The 20,269-nt window shown below is 39.3% G+C and overlaps 1 protein-coding gene and 1 pseudogene across 5 annotated transcripts in view; one reads left to right on the top strand and one right to left on the bottom strand.

Annotated features, from left to right (window-relative positions):
- Positions 1-447: 447 nt before the first annotated feature.
- ANKRD17 (ankyrin repeat domain 17) overlaps positions 448-20,269 on the bottom strand; it is a 165,413-nt gene continuing 145,591 nt past the window's right edge. For all 5 annotated transcript variants that reach the window (XM_054728424.1, XM_028133901.2, XM_008157463.3 and 2 more), the window contains 5 exons: positions 13,325-13,522; positions 4,210-4,458; positions 2,999-3,177; positions 2,202-2,366; positions 448-1,496 (listed from right to left, as the gene is read on the bottom strand). In XM_054728424.1, the coding sequence (XP_054584399.1) occupies positions 1,437-1,496; positions 2,202-2,366; positions 2,999-3,177; positions 4,210-4,458; positions 13,325-13,522 (851 nt within the window). In that variant the 3' untranslated portion in view covers positions 448-1,436. The remainder of the gene's footprint in view (positions 1,497-2,201; positions 2,367-2,998; positions 3,178-4,209; positions 4,459-13,324; positions 13,523-20,269) is intronic.
- LOC129151017 (proline-rich protein 3-like) lies at positions 15,178-15,874 on the top strand (annotated as a pseudogene).

Genomic DNA, 20,269 nt, shown 5'->3' with positions numbered 1-20,269 from the left:
AACAGATTGATACATACATTACTTGACTTTTATGATTACCTTCTTTTACATTTCAACCATACAAATTTATTTTTCCATATGAGACAGGGTAGGACACATTCTTCTTGGATACGTTATTGTTTATTGTTTCAAGTGAATGGAATAAATTCCACTGAATAGTTTAGTGTGGCCCTGTATCCTATATAAACAGGTTAAAAGAAGACTTTATTTTATAATCTGTATATTCACATCTACCATAAATTGTCTTCATGACAAGTGCAGAATTTCTTTAATTACTTGCCCCAAGTTAGCTGTTGATCCTTTTCACTGATAATACACAAGTGTAGAGAACAAGAAGCCTTTAAAATTGGGGGGAAAATACTTTCCCCTATATTACTGAAAATTGGAATTTTATGTTGACTCTGGATGACCAGGAAAGCCAGTGTTAAGAATCAATATTATCCAATATAAAATAGTACACTGAATTGTTTAATAATAAACAGTACATTAAGAGCTTGTATATGCTGACTGGGAACCAGTGGTGGCTTTTAAATTCTCAGAAAGGCTAATAAACATTTTATGGTTAGCAGAAACCACAGGTGATGATGAAGGTGCTCCATGTCTCTGTAGCAGCCATTACATTAAAAATGTTTACAAATTATCTCATGAGCAGTAAGAGAATTTTACTGGTGTTAGTGATAAAGGTGAAGAGAGAAGAAAGAGTGAAGTGTGCATTAGTTAAGTGTGGCAAGGCAATAAAAAGACATAGAAAAGTGATAAATTTCTTCTATACGTGCTTTGCTGCAAACAAATTCAAGAGCAATATGGATATTTAAAAAGCCAATGTTGGGAAACATCCACTGATAATGCCCATTGTTTTACTCTATACTTAAATTACACAAGCAGAAAAGTTATGCTTATTAATAGTTTAATGTATGAAGGAAACATCCAGATTTCTGAATATGAAGGTACATATCTCACATTAATTTAAGTCTACATAAAGTAGAGCCTCTATACTGACATATTGAAATTTACTTTCTGCTTAGCCTTTTCTGTTATGTAAACAATTGTACATTTATTTGCCATTCTAAAACTTCAGGATCAAGTTTACATAATTTTGCTAAATTTCCGTGTTTGCTCAGAAGCAGTTTACAGTACTAATACCAACCAGCCAAAGAACAGCTTCAACAGAAAGTTATGTCCAAAGGGGAAGAGGGAGAGCAAAAAAGAAAAATGATAAGAAAAATGCTAACTAAGGTAAAACAGATGATGATGGGGAATGGGCAGTCACAAATGTTCACAGAAAATAGGTCAGTTAGTAAGTTCTTCTGCAAAAAGCCTACACACTTCAGTCAAGCACATCAGTAGAATGATTTGGGAGCATAAAAATAGTTTTCCGGCCACTTGTGATTTCCTCTGTATGAAAAGGAATCTGCAGGCTAACAAGCTGATCCTTATCAGCCAAGCTGGTTCATATGCACACTGTTCATGTGAGGTGCCCAGGGTCCAGTCCACACCTATGAATAAAGAACATGCATTTTATTAAATGTGTATTTAACATATAGTTGACTAAAATAAAACTCTAGCTATGGACTAAAATAGCTAAATCTCATTTAACTTGCAACATACTTGAAAACAGTGAAGAAAAACAATGATAAACCACTTTTACCAATTATTTCCTTGCCTCTCCTCTTATCCCTCAAAGAGGATCCATCATCATCATCATCATCATTTATTTATTTATTTATTTCATCATCATTTTTTTAAAACCATTACCTGGATACATAGATTTATGACTGTAGAAGGAAAATGAGTCAAAGATATTAAACATACACACACACACACAAAAAAAAACATCAACACTAGAATATACAATGTATCTATGAATTTGTTATAATTATACATAGTTTTGACATTTATGATTCTCTCAATAACCTCTATATGGCCCTTTTCATAACAGTAGTAAATTTTGATCTATAAAATTATAAAACTTTGCAACTTAAAATCTTTTAATTACCATCTACTGCCCAATGAAATACTTTATGCCTTTCATAATTTTAGCACAAATTATGTACCATTTTCATCATCCCTCTGCTATATTAAATTTCCTTAACTGCCCATATTCACCATAATATCTCACTACCGTGATTTACCTATATCCTATTTGTCCCAGCAACTCATACACATTAATACATAAATGTTCACTTAATGATCAGCCTTACCGTTTGAGGGCCATTATTTTCTGTGGAGCTTGAAACCATCTTTATTAGGGAGTTCCAAGAGGGGTCTGCAGCATGAGGGCCATTAAATATGGGTCCTGTAGCACCATCAGGAATAGGTGCTACTGAAGGAATCATTGCATTCCCATACACAGAAAAAGGCATTCCCTTAAAAAAGGAGGAAAACAATTATTATGCACATTCAAGTCACTTCTCACTTTCCCCAATATAATTAATAGACTTAAAATTAATATTTGAGCCCTGGCTGGTTTGGCTCAGTGGACAGAGCATAATAGGCCTGTGGACTGAAGAGTCCTGGGTTCAATTCTGGTTAAGGGCACATGCCCGGGTTGCTCAATTCCCAGTAGGGGATGAGCAGGATGCAGCCTATCAACGATACTCTCCCATCATTGATGCTTCTCTCTCTCCCTTTCCCTTCCTCTCTAAAATAAATAAAAATATATTTAAAAAAAATTAATATTTGAAACTTCACCTCAATTTGGAAAAGTGTAAGTTATCTAGGTAATCTAAAAATTACTTTCCATAATAATGATTTCTTCTAGCATTAGATTATACATAAGCCTATTATATCCAAAATATTTTGTCAAAAAACATTTCTCTGAATTGAGAAAAAAAATTAAGATTTATAAATATTTATATTTTAGCCAGATTTTGACCTATAATTGTAGGCCGAAGCCCCAGAATCATTCCACAAATGCTTATCCCCTCTTGAAAGTAAAATAAGACTAAGAAGAAAAACATCTGGAAATAATGAAAATGTTTATTTAAATCACCATTACCCCAACTTTAGGAAAGTCCATGTATCCTGCAGGAACATGCTGATGGAATGTGCCAGAAGGAGTTACAATTCCTGTACTCTCTCGCTCCATTGCTTGATGCTGTGAAAACACTCCTGGATCAGACATTGGCCTATGAATCATAGGATTTCCCATCCCAGGGTTACACCAGTCAACTTTGTCTGAGGGAAAAACAAAGAGGCAGGAGAAAATAATTGGTTACATCAGAAGACAGCAAAATAAAATGTTTTATATATTTCTAGTATTTACTCCATTAAATTATGAATTCCTTCAGAATAATGACCTACTTTTATATAATTACTGCAGTATTTCTATGTTTGTAGGTAGTGATGTAATACTCTAACAAAATAACTTAAACACTTTGTGTTACAAAAGAAAAAAAAGCCAACCTAAGGTAAAGGCTAAAGAACCCCAAAGGGAATATTAACATCTCTTTAATATGAAATGAAGAAAAGAATATGCTTACATTAGACCAAGCATGTCAAACATGCGGCCCACAACGAATATTTCTGCAGCCCAGCCAATGTAATGGTATATAAGAAACGTTTTAATAAAATTTTCATAACTTAATTTTTACAATATCCTGTTATACATAATTATTAACAGCGAACTACAACGTTTGCTAATGACTGATTACTATAATTGTGTTGCATTCATTTTCCTTACGCGCCTTAACACCCAGGCACACCATTTCTCTCCATTAATACTAGCAGCAAATATTTTAGCAGCCAATTGCCACGTCACTATGACTTGTTTTACTGTGCACAACAGGAAATATTTTGCTTTCAGAGAACAAGAAAAATAGGTTAATTTGCATTACGCTTATTAATCTGTGCAGTTATTCAGTGTCTGGCAAGTTAATGTTCAAGAAAAAATATTTTTATTAAAATGTTCTATTATTTTATGTTAACGATTACTCATTTATTTCAGCCCTTTGTATTCAGCATGTCTCTATAGAAATAAACCTACGTGTCTATGAAAATTGAAGCTTTTGTTTTTTTGCGGCCCACACAAACTTAAACCTTGTTTATTTAGCCCGTGTTAGCCTTTGAGTTTGACATGCTTGCATTAGACTATTTTCAAAAAGCAATGATAAATTTGATGGGAGGAGGTAATATGGGAATAGTAAGTGTTCTGAACTGTTAAATAAAAGTGATTACTTAATTTCCTGTAAGCAGAAAAGCGTATCATACCTTGATTGCCACCAATCCCTTCAAAAGACCAGATGCCACTATGCCCTACTGATGTGGACAAATTACTCCCAATAACAGATGGAGCTGAAGTTCCAGTTTGCCTGATACGTGCAGAACGTTCAGTCCCAATAGGGACTGGAACTTTTCTGTCCTGAGAGACGTTGCTGGGCTTTTCTGACCCTAAAGGTACTGATGATGGGGCAGGAGAAGGTGCACGAACTCCGGAGGATACTGACTGTGCAGGAGAATCTAGAGAAAAGATATTTTGAAATAGTATACATGTCATCTATATAGCATGAAATTTTGTAAAACCAAATCTTAAATTCTAAAGATGCCTTAAATATGCATTCTGAAGAAAAATAAAATATGAGAAAAATGTTTAAATAATAAGTAATGCATGTTAAAATTTGGTTAAAGTTCCATGACTTTATAGTCATTTTTTTAATGTGGTGCACCTGGTGCACAATTTTTCCATTTAGTTATTTGATAATTGAATGTGAAGATGTAAATGCTGCAACTACACATGTAATAAACCATCAAACTACTTAATATTTAAATTAATTAATCCTTGACATTGAGTAAAATATACCAGAGCAATGAGAAGAAAATGATTAAATATTTTTAAAAATGGAGGTAGGGAAAATCATGCCTATATTGGCAAGTCCCAATCCCGAGGATATTTTTCCATTGATTTTGAGAGAGAGTGAAAGAGAGAGGAGGGAAAGACAGAAATATCGATGTGAGAGAAACACATTGATTGGTTGCCTTCTGCAGAGGCCTGACCAGGGCCCAGGCCGGGGAGGAGCCTGCAACCCAGGTATGTGCCCTTGACCAGAGGCCAACACGCTATCCACTGAGCCAAATCACCTAAGGCCCTTGGTATCCTATATGATAAAAGCCTAATAATGCTAAGTGTCCGGTCATCTGGTCATCCATTCAACCAATCAAAGCGTAATATGCTAATGATATGCTAAGGCCACTCAACTGCTCACTATGGTGTGCATTGACCACCAGGGGGCAGACAGCTGACTGGTCGACCGGTCACTATGACGTGCACTGACCACCAGGGGGCAGATGCTCCGACCGGTAGGTTAGCTTGCTGCTGGGGTCTGGCCCATCGGGACTGAGTGAGATGGGCCAGATATGTCTGGAGCCCTCCTGCGGTCCCTCCCGGCTAGCCAACCTCTTGTGACCCTCCCCAGCCCTGATCATGCACCAGTGGGGTCCCTTGGCGTGGCGTGTGCCCTCTCGCAATCCAGGACCCCTTGGGGTATGTCAGAGAGCAGGTTTTGGACTGATCCCGGAGGCCAGGCCGAGGGACCCCACTGGTGCATGAATTCGTGCACCGGGCCTCTAGTATTATGATAAAAAACAAAGGACTCAGTTATCTAGCAAGTCTGGAAAAACTAGCTGAAGAAAAAAGTAAGTTTCTTTAAATCAGTACTTCACAGAATCTTAATACGCTTATAAACTATCAAAATACTATGTGGTATACCTGAAACTAATACAAATTAACATTGACTGTAAACTATAATTAAAAAAATAAAAAACAAGAAAAAGCTACCCAACTTTTACTGTATAGTGTGTGTGTGTATGTGTATGTGTCTATACCCAAAGGAATTCAGGTAGTTAATAAATTTGCAAAAATCTCTCTTTCTACATTCATGCAGAGAGACACAAAAGCATAATGCTTCTATTTCCTGAAGCACTTTCCCAGGAATTTGGAAGACTAAGAAAAATTCAGTAAGATTAGCCTGAATGTGTTTTAAAAAAGACTTCTCATATATAGTTTATAATCATACTAGAAAATACTGTGAAGATCAAGTCCATCTTACTAAGGCTTGCAGAGGTCTATTTTTTGGTTAAGTTGATAGGATCGCCTATCTAAGAGTTATAGTGACTATTAACTAAAAACAGTGAATGTGAAAGTACTTCATAAATTATACCTTATTATACAGATATTGTTATTATTGGGGACCAAACACATGAAACATGATAGGCTTATCTATATATACAGAAGGCTAATATGCAAAGTGTCCCCTTAGGAGTTAGCCTGGGAGACTGTGGAGTTGACCACCTGCCTATGACGAGCACTGACCACCAGGGGGTGGCGCAGAATGAAGGGAGGCCCCGGCCGGCAGCCAGCAGCTGGGGAAGAGAGGCCCCAATCGGCCCTGATCGCCAGCCAGGACTAGAGACCCTATCCGTGCACAAATGTTGTGCACCGGGCCTCTAATCCTATCTAATAATAGAGTAACATGTAAATTACCATCACTCCGCTTCGCCCACGATTGGGTGGCGGGAGGCTGGGGGGCAGGACTCGGGGTGGCCTATCCGGCCATTGAGAGGCGCAGGGGGCGGGACTCCCGCCCCCTGCGCCTCTCAACAGCAGGGTAGCCCCCCTCAGCGGCCGCGGACCATCAAAAGTGGGGGAGCTGGGTGCCTGTCTGCTCTGGCACCAGGCCTTTCAGAAGCCTCCGCTGAGCCGGAGGCTTCTAAAAGGCCTGGTGCACCAGCAGACAGGCACCCAGCTCCACCGCGAAAAGTGAAAGCGTGTAGGGGACCCTACACGTGCATGATTCAATCATGCACTGGGCCTCTAGTTATTTATAAAAGTAAATCAAGAAAAATGTTGTGCACCGGGCCTCTAATTATTTATAAAAGTAAACCATATTATCCTCTAATGACAAGTTGAAGTATACCTTGTGTGGTCATGGATCTACTAGCATTACTTGACAGCATTTACTTTTAACAAATCAAGAAAATAGAAAATCCTTGCCCTGACTGGTTTGGCTCAGTGGATAGAGCGTTGGCCTGCAGACTGAAAGGTCCCAGGTTCGATTCCGGTCAAGGGCATGTACCTTGGTTGCGGGCACATCCCCAATAGGGGGTTTGCAGGAGGCAGCTGATCGATGTTTCTCTCTCATCGATGTTTCTAACTCTCTATCCCTCTCCCTTCCCTCTGTAAAAAATCAATAAAATATATTTTAAAAAAAGAAAAAGAAAATCCAGGTAAGTATTTTTAAAGCAATTATAAATATTTGAAAATTCAACTTAAAATTATAATGGTATAAGAGGGAATTCTAGGATGATCTCTCCCATAAAATAAAATCCACTAAGTTAGCAAAGTCAAAACAAAAAACATGGGTAACATAAAACAAAACAGACAAGGTATCCAAAGTGAATCCAAAGATACAAGTGAATGGGGACAAATCACCAACAGCTGTAAGATTTATGTAGTATCAGCATCTGTGTGGAAAGAAGCAATATGAGAACCACAAAACATTCAAAGAAACTAAAAGGAAAGCAGGGCAGGCCAATATGAGAATAGGTGAAACTGGGAGAGTTCTGCTTATGTGTGGATGATTACAAGGGATTCACAATAAGGTCTAAAAAAGCTGGTGCAATATAAGCCCTATGAACTCTCAAAAGTACCTGCTGAAGCTTCCTTCCAGGATAAAGCCCCATACTGATAAGAAACTTCTGGGAACAGATTCCAAACTGAGCAGGAAAGGACAACAGATGCAAAGAGAACGTCCAGTCAAGAACAGGGCAGAGGGGTAAGGGTGGGTGGATAAGGACAACAAAGCCAGCACATGAAGTATAAGACTATATTTTTGCACACTTCCCTACAAGAGGGAATTCTGGCACCTTTAAGCTAGAAAACATATCCTGATCCACATATTGCTCTATAAATTCAGGAAAACTAATTTCATTTAAAACTGCAAAACACAATAGAAATCAGTCAAATTCCATAGAAAGCTATTATATGAAATAAAAGATAGGGGTTCTTGTAGACAACAAAAGCATGCCAGAAAGAAAGCTATGTCCTAATATTCCAAAGGCACATTAAAAAGAAACTACTCTAAAATTCCAAAGTGAGCCATAAGAAAAAAAATAAAAAAGAACTAACAGCATAATTCTAAATTAGTAAAACTGGAAACAAGATGACAAAACTCAGGAAAGTATTAAAATGAAAGACTCCAGAAAAGACTAATAAATTCAATTATATATAAGGAATGCAAGATGGTATAAAGACCAGGGATAAACAAAATTTTGTTTATTGTTTTTTATACCATGTATTGAAAGGGCATAATTACATTCCTGTGAAAAATGAACTCAGAACAATTAAAACCAAGACACAGTCAAAGGAAGCAGGCAGGAAGGATGGTCAGAAGGAGGGATGAATGAACCTTACCTTCCCCGAGGCCCATTCCCAGGAACCTGCCCTAACTCCTATGTATGATCTAATTTCTCTTTCCTTTCCTCTATCCTACCAAAAACAAAAGCAAAACAAAATGAGAGCAACTCCCTAACATTCTGTTTAAATAAACAGAATAACTAGGCTTGCCTGCTGACCTGCCCCATTTAGACATTTGCCCTTTTCACAGATTCTGCCACTACACTAATCATAGTTTTTAGCACATTACTGTTTTCTGCTTTCTCCCTGCAGGTTTACTGGACTAAGGACAAGCATCTGACTAAAGAATGATCCATTTCAGGCTCGCCAGCAATCAATGACTGACCTGGCCTGACTTGAACATATGAGCTGAACCAATCATATTTCTCATTCAGGAAGATGCTATTAATAAACAGAGAAAAACTGGTTAATTATGAACTGAATCTTTGAAAACCACACACAAGATGAGATTATTAAAAAGCATAGGTATAAAGAGAGTAAACAAAGGAGACTCACAAGAAACAACACGAGTAAGAGACCATAAATCCTCTAAAGAGAGAGATGGAGAGAATAGCTGTCCCAAACCCTTGATGGTTCTGACAATGTCCCTGCATAGCCTTATTTTTGTTGTTATTGTTAATCCCCTCCCCAGGATGTTTTCCCATTGATTTTTAGAGAGTGGAAGGGAGGGAAGAGAGACACAGAGAGAGAAACATCAATGTGAGAGAGAGACATCCATTGGCTGCCTCCCGCAAGCGCCCTAACCTGGCCAGGGATCTATCCTGCAACCAAGGTGGACGTCCTTAACAGGAATCGAACCTGGGACCCTTCAGAATGAGGGCTAACACTCTATCCACTTAGCCAAACCAACTAGGGACCTGTATAGCCTTAAAGTAAACACCATTTTCCTTAAGATTCCTTGGGTAGATCTATATTCCTTCCCATGAAAAGAGGCTAATTTATAATTTCTTTGATTAGAAAACAGCAAAATCTAATTCAGAGCCATGTTATTTTAAAATATGCCAGCTTATATATATTGGAGAAAAAACAGGTGTTAGAAGTTTTGTGGGGCCTTATACAATCTTGGGAACCTTTTTCAGAAAAATAATACAAAATTAAGTACAAGACCTTGTCAGGACCCCTTGCAAATGAGGTACTCTGAAGCTTAAGCTTCACTGGCTTCATGGTAAATCCACTTTAGCTTTGAAATGACAACAGAGTTCTGAATTCAAATCGAAAGAGCAATAGGACTTACAAATTGAAAAAGTGCTCCTGCAGGAAAATTACACTGGTTTTCTTCATTCAGTGTTTACTAAACTATAGTAGATCATGCGATGAATGTGGTTGGTCATGACTAGCATAAAAATTTTTAAAGGTTAAAGAAAACAGAATAGAAAATACCAATGTGAAACATACAAGAATAAGTTTTGTAAATATATTATTTCAACTATATACAACATGTACATGCATAGTGAATGTAAAATTAGTTTCTTCCTTTCAAAATTGTAATGCTTTTTTATTGCTTTTTGATCTGACATTTTTATAAGATTGAACGTCAAAATGGCCCATTGACTAATTTGCCAAGGACTGAAACTCACAGACCAGACCCAGTGATTAGTAATCAATGCACGAACTGGCTGAGTGTTGGTAGGATAGACTTTAGCAGTGTGAGTGAGATAAGGACTCAGCTCTGCCCATCTGGGATGCAGAGACTCTTAGACATCACCAATCTGTTGTGGGGCCTCAAGAAGGGGTTCTTTTCATGTGAACCAACTGCCTAAAGAAGAGTTGGGGTCAGACAAAACAAACTAAATAGTCATTAAAAAGCAATAATATTTAGATTTATATTAGGTAAGGAAAGTGAAAATTAGTTAAAAATTGAGTATCAGAGGTAAAAGTGCGAGGGTCTTGCCTGAATCAATCATTCTAAAAGTTGCAAAACGATGACTATAAATTCCTTGTACTTTTATGAGTCGTTATTATATTCTAAGGAATAGTGTTCCCTTCTCCTGCACTTTAAAATTTTATGTATAGCCGAAACCGGTTTGGCTCAGTGGATGGAGCGTCGGCCTGCGGACTGAAGGGTCCCAGGTTCGATTCTGGTCAAGGGCATGTACCTTGGTTGCGGGCACATCCCCAGTAGGGGGTGTGCAAAAGGCAGCTGATCGATGTTTCTCTATCATCGATGTTTCTAACTCTCTATCCCTCTCTCTTCCACTCTGTAATAAAATTAATAAAATATAAATATATATATATATAAAAATTTTATGTATAATCATTATGGACTCATGGATTGCTTTATCCAATGAGCTGCCATTATTCATTTTGGTGGTCAAATTGTCCTGAATTTGGCCAGTGGGACCCCTTCAAGCTGTCTCTTGTCTCCTTCTGACATGTCCCTATGATTCTGAGCATTTAATTACTCTCTGACATGATAAGACTTTGTTACATTATAAAGCTCTCCTTACACTTTCTATGCCCTAGGTATTTCTCCATGAAGCTCTAGCCTTTTTTAGTGGAAAAAAATTATTTAACAGAAAGATCTGGACACTAAGTATGCTCACTGCTGCTGTTGATTCATTGCTTTCAGTAGACAGAGCTAGGGGGAAAATTACAATTTTATATGATTCCATCCAATACATATATAACTGAAAAATCATGAATTCACATTGATCCTCTAATTCGATATGGTTTTGCTTGCCTTCCTCCATTTCCACACTTCTGTCTTCTCACAGTGAGAACCTTAGATCACATTTTCATCAGTATATTTATTTATTCATTTCTCAATCCTACATTATATCTCATGTAGTTTTAGAGCTGCATATCCAGAATATTACTAAAAAAAACAACTGTCCTAAGTAGAATTGAAGATCTGTTTGTTGAAATCCATTTGTCTTTTGAATGAAGGGTCCATTATTTTCTTCTTATACTGGTACATTATTTTCATACTTCTTACATTATTTCTGGCATGTTTCTATCACAATCACTTTGAATGCTTTCTTAAACCATTCTCATTTAGTGACATCTGTGCAAGGATAATCAATATTCTTTATTTGTGACAGTCCTCATTATTTGACAAACACAAAAAAACTATACAGCATGTAAATTAACAATTCCATGCTTTAAGTGGCAATGCACGTTTTAAATTTTTTATTTATTGACTGATTTTAGAGAGGAAAGGAAGCGACAGGGAGAAAGAGATAGAGATAGTGAGAGAAATAGAAAGAAATATCCATTTGTTGTTCCACTTATTTATGCATTCATTGGTTAATTCTTATATGTGCCCTGACCAGGTATTGAACCCTCAAACCTTGGCATATTAGGACAACGCTCTAACTAACTGAGGAACCCAGGCAGGGCCAGCAATGTACTTTGATATGCTCTTAAATATTTAATATTTTAAAAATATGTTTTTATCCAGTTTAGAGAGTGAGGAAGGGAGAGGGAGAGAGAAACAAACATAGATGAAAGAGAAATATCAACATCGATCAGCTGCCTCCTGTATGCCCCTACTGGGGATTGAGCCTGCAATCTGGCCATGTGCCCTGATTGGGAACAAACATGTAAGACCTCGTGGTGCATGGGTTGATGCTCAATGAACCACACCAGCTGGGTTAATTTTTTTTTTTTTTAATTCTATTAACCAGGCTCTCTTACCTGGGTTCTAACGCTCAGGAGAAATTCATAGTTTAAAAAATTGTTCTTACTATAATTTCCTCAAGGAGAAAGTAATTTGATGTCTTTATTCTCACATACAGAAAATTAAAAACCACAAACACAAAAACCCAATAACCTTACTACAGAATTCTGTTAATATGACTTGAATTCCCTATTTATGACAGATCTTCCTTAGTTTGAAAATCTAACTACTGCCTCCAAAATTTGATTACAATTAAAAATACACATGTGATAATGTGAAATCAGTTGGGCTGTTAAATACAGTAAATGAGACTTAACGGTGGACAAAAAACATACGATGTTTATACTTAAAAAATTTTTTAAAATCCTCAACCAAGGGTATCTTTGTTATTGATTTTAGGAAGAGAGAAAGGGGGAGGAAGAGAGAAACATCTATTGGTTGCCTCCCATCAGGGATGGAACCTGCAACCTAGATATGTGCCCTAACTGGAACTGAACCCACAACCCTTTGGTACACGGGACAATGCTCTAACCAACTGAGACATACAGCCCAGGGCATTATTTATGCTTTTAAGGTTAGAAATCTTTCTCCTTGGTAGCTGTATCCTCAAATAAAACTGAAAAGTTAAGGTAAATCAATAGGTGGTACAGTAAGATATATTTTTCCCCCTCAGATCCCTCTTATAAACGTCAATAAAATATTCTAGGTTTGATATAACTAAGGTTGATTTCAGTAATTTAAAAACGTGGAAATTCTATTGAAATTTTTCCTCCCATAGATGAATACAAATTACATTTTTTAAAAATCCTCACCTGAGGATATGTTTATTGATTTTAGAGGGAGAGGAAGGAAGGGAGAGAGAAACATTGATTGGTTGCCTCCTGTATGTGCCCCACGTGGGATCAAACCTGCAACCTTTCGGTGTATAGGATGACGCTCTGACCAACTGAGTCACCCATTCAGGGCCCAATTACATTTGTATAGTATTAAAATTATGATAAGGTTTAAAAGTTAAAAATTCTGAACTTTAAAAATTTAAATCCTTTTGTTTTTAAGAAAGCATATATGTTGCCCTGGCCAGTGTAGCTCAGGTGACTGAGCATTGTCCCATGAACTAAGAGGTCGCTTGTTTGCTTCCTGGTCAGGGCTTGATCCCCAGTAGGGGGCATGCAGAAGGCAGCTGATAAGTGTTTCTCTCATTGATGTTTCTCCCTTCTCCTCTCTCTAAAGACAAAGAAAAGAAAAAAACACAACAACAAACATCTTCTTAGGAAATTACAGTGTATATTACTCACCATTTGATGCTGATGAACCTGGGGTCAACAAACTAAGTGGGGAAAAATGTTGTCTATTAAAGTTAGCAGCTGCAGGTGCTCCTCCAAGGGGTGCCCCAGGTCCATACATCTGACCTCCTGAAAGGTTTGAGGCAAAGTTTCCCAAATGTGTAGAAGAAGGTGTTACAGAACCATATGGCGAGTCCATATTGACAATACCTATAATGAAGAAGATAATCATAATTTATAAGAGTTATCCCACCCCAGGAAAAACAATTAGAAAAACTTAAAATTCCAAGAATCCCCCTAAATATATAAAAAATGTTTAAATATATTTTTTATTGATTTCAGAGAGGAAGGGAAAGGGAGAGATAGAAACATCAATGTTGAGAATCATTGATCGGCTGCCTCTTGCACACCGCCCCCACTGGGGATCAAGCCTGCAACCCAGGCATGTGCCCCTGACCAGAATCAAACCCGGGTCCCTTCAGTCCGCAGGCTGATGCTCTATCCACTAAGCCAGTGGTCGGCAAACCACGGCTCGTGAGCCATATGCGGCTCTTTGGCCCCTTGAGTGTTCTAACGCCACTTCTTCAAAATATACTCGCCTAGGCCGAAAACCGACTTCTGCGCATGGGCCACGAAGTTTCAATCGCACTGTACGTGCGCGCCCGCAGGTGGTATTTTGTGGAAGAGCCACACTCAAGGGGCCAAAGAGCCGCATGTGGCTTGTGAGCTGCGGTTTGCCAACCACTGCACTAAGCCAAACCAGCTAGGGCTAAAAAAAAATTGTAGATGAAAAAGTCTCCTTGCTTACTTCTTTGTCCATTGACCACCATTTTCCCCTTTATTTCATAAACAACTACAAAAATAATTATCAAGAAAAATATAATTCTAATAGTTGATATTTTATTATTTATTATAAAATACATGCACATTTAATATCAACACTGGAATTTAAATAAGTTAATGGCCAAGGAGTTACATAAAATTTTATCTTTAAGAAATTTGGGAAAAGCCCTGGCCGTTGTGGCTCAGTTGATTGGGCATCGTCCCATCCACTGAAAGGTTGCTGGTTCAATTTCAGGTCAGGGCACATGCCTGGATAGCAGGCTGGATGCCTGTTGGGGGGCATGCAGGAGGCAGCCGATGATGTTCTCCTCTCACATTGATGTTTCTCTGTCTCCCTTGCCCTTCCTCTCTCTCTAAAAATCATAAAAAATATTTAAGAAAACAAACAAAACTTAGGGGGGAGGAAGGAGTGAATAGGCAAAACAGAAAATTTTTAAGACATGGAGAATACTTTGTATGATACTATAATTGTAGATTCTGATCATTAAACATTTGTTCAAATCCACAGGAATATACATCAGTCACTAACAGTGAATCCTAATGTAAGCTAAGGACTCTGATAAGGATGTGTTGATGAAGGTTCATCAATTGTAACAATGTTCCACTCTAGTGGGGAATGCTGATGGGAGAGGCTATGCCTTTGTGGAGACAGGGGTATACAGAAAATCTGTACTTTTCTCTCAATTTTACTGTGAACCTAAAAGTACTATAAAAATTAAATAAACTCTTAACAAGAAAACTATAGGGGAAAAAGAAAAAGCTGTAGCTATACTTCTGCAACAGAGAAATCTGATGGTTAGCACCTTAACTAATTGGCCATACTTTCCATAGCCAACAGTGGGACAATGTCATTGAGTGCCTCCTGATGTAAGGCAGTCAAAACATCACCTCTCTGATGTTCCTGCTAGAAATGTTTGACTTTAATGTAATCATGGATTGAAGAAACAGTGAATCTGAAATGTGGGACATTTTTTAGGACAACTGGGCTCTTCAAAGGATTCAACGTCAAGAAGAACAAAGGAAGGTAGTAAGATGTTTTAGACAGGGGAGAGTAAAGAGATATAGCAGGCCACAACCACGATGCCGAAACGAAAGAAGAATCAGCTGCAGCCACTGCTGTCGCAGCCCCAGATGCCCAAGCGGGAAGAGACTGGGGACAAAGATAATGCGAGTCCTGTGGGAAGGCCCTCCCCACATGGCCAATGGAAAGCCTGATGACCTCAAATCTGCCCCAAACTGGAATCCACCCACATGTCCAACATTAGTAGAATGGTAAGTTATTGCATGTGCATGCAATGAATGGGATACTACACTGCAATAAAAACGAGCAAACTCCTGTTACAGGCAACCTGGATGAATCTCACAAACATGATGTTGAGTGAAAGGAGCCAGAAATAAAAGAATGCAGATTCTTTTCACAGAGGTTCCCTCAGATCAAGGGGACTGATGATTCCACCACTGCTGAGTCCCTCACCTCCTCCCGGGACAGAGGCCCAGTTTGGGGAGGCTTAGGCCTCAGGTCTGGCCCATATGGTGTGGTTGGTGGGAGGTCAATGCTGAGTGCCCTTTTACTGAGCCAGACCATGGTAGTCTTTCACAAAGAACAGAGACATCCTCAAAGGCTCACAAGCTGGTCACTTGTCAAGATTATCTGCTCCCCTCCCTCACCCTAAGGATGAACCCCAGGATATAGAAGACAAATCTGACGGCCACTGTTGATATGAGGACCTCTGTGCCTTCTGCCACCAGGCCTCAACAGATCTCCTCTGGGAGACTGTGCCTTCCCAGCTCAGCAGGAGGGAGCCCTCTGTGATCTAGTAGCCATATATTTCCCTGTGGCCCTGTGACAGCTACTATGACAGTTACCATCCTTAGTCAGTAACACCCACCCCTGTCCATCACATCCCCCATATGGAGTCCAGTGTTTCATCACTGGGGTGAGGTGTACACTATTTCTGCTGATCCAGCCTCCTGGACCCCATCTTTGCTCCCTCAACTGCCTCCTGGGTCCTCTTTCCCCTTGCCAACAGACTGCTGAGCAGGAAACTTATTTGGTGCTGTTTCTTGTGCATCTATCCACACAGACCCCAGTACTGCCCTCAATTCCTGAGCCCTGGAGCAGTTTCCTTCTATTCCCTTCTTCTGGATGCTTGTTTTAAGTCTTTTTTATGTGATAACCCCTGCTCCCAATGTTGGCAGCTGCTCTGTGAAACTCCTCATGTTTTCTGACCTGGGGTCAAGTCTGGATGACTGGGACAGAGTCACTTCCTGAAAGGCCACTTTCCCTGCTTTTGGGTTTCGTAGTTTTGCCATCAGTAGCATGGCCGACACTGCTGTGGTCTGTGATCGTTGTGCTTGGTAAATGTGCAGTGTCTGTGGCATTTCTGTGGCTTCCCCACACTAGAGTGTTTCTGCCCAAAATGAGTGAGGCTCTTGGTGCCCTCGAGGCTCTCCCCACCTCCCAACATGGGAGAACTGGGAAACTTTCCACAAGACTTCCTCCCTGGCCTCCCCATTCTTCCGGTGTCACTTTTTCTGGGTTTGACACAGGCCCATTAGATGTACTCTAAAGCCTCTGGTGTGCCTACCCTATTTCCTCTATAGCCCATTTTACTTAAACTATGTCATTGTGAGGACACCAGCCCTTTCATTTGAATTTTGTGGCTCTCCACCTGGGCCTATCTTTGGGTGGAAGTTGAACAATCCTGACACGCTCTCCCAACCTCTGTCCCTGGGTCACTGCCACTGGTTGTTTTCTGTAAAAACGGTGTGAGCAGGCTCAGTATTGAACTGGCCCTGAGGAAATGGATCAGGAATTGTGTGGGCAAGAGGGAGGGATGAGACCCATTGGAGATCTGAAAATGAATTCTTTTCTTTTTAACAATTTTTATGTTAATAAATAAATGCAGTGGAGAAAAAAAGAAAAAAAGACATAACAGCCAAAGGCAATGTGTGAACCTAGATTTGATCTTGGCTCAAAAGGAAAGCAATCCCCCCCCCCCCCCCCCCGCACTCCCCCCCGCCCCAGGCATAAAGGATATATCTGGGATGAAGGTAATGCATATTTGGTGCTATTACTGAATTAATGTTAATTTTCTTGGTTGTAATAATAGTGAAACAGAGCTATAAAGGCAAACATACCTGTTTTAACTTGAATCTAATAAATTATCTTCTGATGGACTCTCAAGTTAAACTTCAATACTAATTTTGACTCTTCTCCACTGTACACCCCCCTAAATCTTGCCTCCCTTATAGAGCTTACTATATCTTTCCACAAAATAAGAATTTAATTCCTTTTTCTCTAAATCTTAATTTTACTCTTTCTCAACATATCACCTAGACTTTCATATTTTGAAAGGTCAAATATAAATTCCAATTATTAAAAATGAAATATAAAAACATTTCCAATACATTAATATATTATGATCTTTCCAAATCAAATTATAGATTCTATTATTTTAGTACAAGATAAATTATTTTTGAAAGTACACAGAAATATTTCAGTGAACCCCCAGCAAAGAAGTATTTATTGATGTAAATGTCCATTGCACTATAGTCACACGTTATAGAAATAGGTAAAAATAACAATCATTTCCCATTAAATTTAGAATTTTTTTGTTAGAGAATGTCATCCTATATAATAAAAGGCTAATATGCAAATCGACCAAACGGCGGAACCACCAGTTGCTATGACGTGCACTGACCACCAGGGGGCAGACGCTCAACGTAGGAGCTACCCCCTGGTGGTCAGTGCGCTCCCACAGAGGGAACGCCACTCAGCCAGAAGCTCATGGCTGGCAAGCACAATGGCAGTGCTGGGAGCCTCTCCTGCCTCCGCGGCAGTGCTAATGATGTCAGACTGCTGGCTTAAGCCTGCTCCCCATGGAGAATGGGCCTAAGCCATCAGTCGGGAGCAGGCCTAAGCCAGCAGTTGGATATCCCCCGAGGGCTCCTGGACTGTGAGAAGGCACAGGCTGGGCTGAGGGCCACCCCCACCAAGTGCATGAATTTCGTGCACCGGGCCTCTGGTGTCTTTAATAAAACAGATCAGGTTGGCAACCTTTCGGTAAAGGGCTAAATAGTAAGTATTTATAGGCTGTCATTAGAGCAGAAAAGCAGCTATAACAATCATAATAATAAAGAGTTAAGATGCTAATGGTCGGGATGCTGTAATGCGTAATGACCAATCGCAGGAGGCTGCCTGCGCATGCATGGTGGGGCACTGCTCCAGAGATGGGGCAGAAGTGGAGAGGCACCTGGAGGAGGAGGGATCATCCCGTGGCGGGAGGGCGGGGGTGAGAGCCCATAGAGCCCTCACCAGTCCTTCGCCACCCACCGCTCGCACTCAGAGCGCCCTGCCACCCACCTGCCAGGGGAGGGAGCACAGCACAACAGGCAGGAGGCTTCCACGCTCTCCTCCAGCACCATGACGGGGGCGGAGCCGCTGCATTGCTCCAGAGATGGGGCGGAAGAGGTGAGGCGCCCGGAGAAGGCGGAACCAGCCCAAGGCGACTCGAGGGACTGAGGGCGGGGCTTGAAGCGGCCAGAGAAGGCCAGAGGGGTCAGGGGTTGGGCCAGGCACAATAGAGCTCTGCATGGAGAGGATCGAGTGTTAAGGCAGGGCGGTGGGTGGGTGAGCAGGGCTGCGTGATTTCACACGCTGGGCTCCTAGTGTTAAATAAATGGGCATGGCTGATTTCAACAAAGCTTTGTGAAGACTAAAATTAAAATTTCTTACTTTTTGTGTTACTAATATTATTCTTTAAAAGTTTTTTTTGCTTTTTAAAATTTTTTTAAATATATTTTATTGATTTTTTACAGAGAGGAAGGGAGAGGGAGAGTCAGAAACATCAATGAGAGAGAAACATCAATCAGCTGCTTCCTGCACAACGCCTACTGGGGGTGTGACCGCAACCAAGGTACATGCCCTTGACCGGAATCAAATCTGGGCCCTTGAGTCCACAGGCTGATGCTTTATCCACTGAGCCAAACCAGTTAGGGCTAAAAGCTTTTTTCAAAATACACTTAAAAAATCTTATACAATCTTATATATTATATCTCAGTTTTAAAAAAATTACAAATGTAATAAAACAGGTAGCACCCTAGCTGGTTTGGCTCAGTGGATAGAGCATCAGCCTGCGGATTGAAGGGTCCCAGGTTGGATTCTGGCCAAGGGTACATGCCCGGGTTGTGGGCTCAATCCCCAATAAAGGGCGTGCAGGAGGCAGCCGATCAATGATTCTCTCTCATCATTGATGTTTTTATCTCTCTTCCTCTTCCTTCCTCTCTGAAATCAATAAAGAAATATATATATTTATTTTTAAAAAGAATGTGATTCTTAAAAAATAAAAAACAAAAACAGGTAGCCAGCCATACTTGGCCCATGGACCACAGTTTATCTATCACTAGCATGGATCCTCTTAAATTGCTTGAAATTTTCATATTAAAACATATAGCTCTAAATGCAATTTGGTATTATGGATTAAACACTACAACAGAGAAAGGATATCATTGAAAAAAACTGATAAAATCTGAACAAAGTTTGCAGTTTAATTATATTGCATATTATTTTCTTAGTTTTAATAAATGTGCCATGATTAGTTCCATAGATATTTAACATTAGAGAAAGCTGCAGTAGTTACAAAAGAACTCTTCTATAAATATAAAATTATTTCAAAGTAAATAGTTAAGAAAATAGTCACTCACAAATATACTCTATAAATATCAGCACTTTCTAACAGAAGTTTCTATGATAATGTAATGTTTTCGACATCTGTACACATGTACAGATGTCGAACACATAGTCCAATATTTTAACCACTAGAGATAAGTGCTTATAAAGCATTTGAAATATGGCCAACTTACAGCCACTAAGGAAAACAGTATGGAGGATCCTCAAAAAAACTGAAAACAGAACTACCATACAGATCCAGCAATTCCATTTCTGGGAATATATCCAAAGGGAACAAACAAACAAAAAAATTAACTCAAAAAGATATCTACAATCCCAAATTCATAGCAGCATTATTCATAACAGTGAAGATATGGGAAAATCCTAAGTGTCCATTTGGCAGATAAATGAATAAACAGGTTGTGACATATATACTTATATAT

The sequence above is a fragment of the Eptesicus fuscus genome, chromosome 2 (assembly GCF_027574615.1).
Source record: "Eptesicus fuscus isolate TK198812 chromosome 2, DD_ASM_mEF_20220401, whole genome shotgun sequence".
NCBI classification, from domain to species: Eukaryota; Metazoa; Chordata; class Mammalia; order Chiroptera; family Vespertilionidae; genus Eptesicus; species Eptesicus fuscus.
This window is presented reverse-complemented; position numbering and strand designations above follow the sequence as displayed.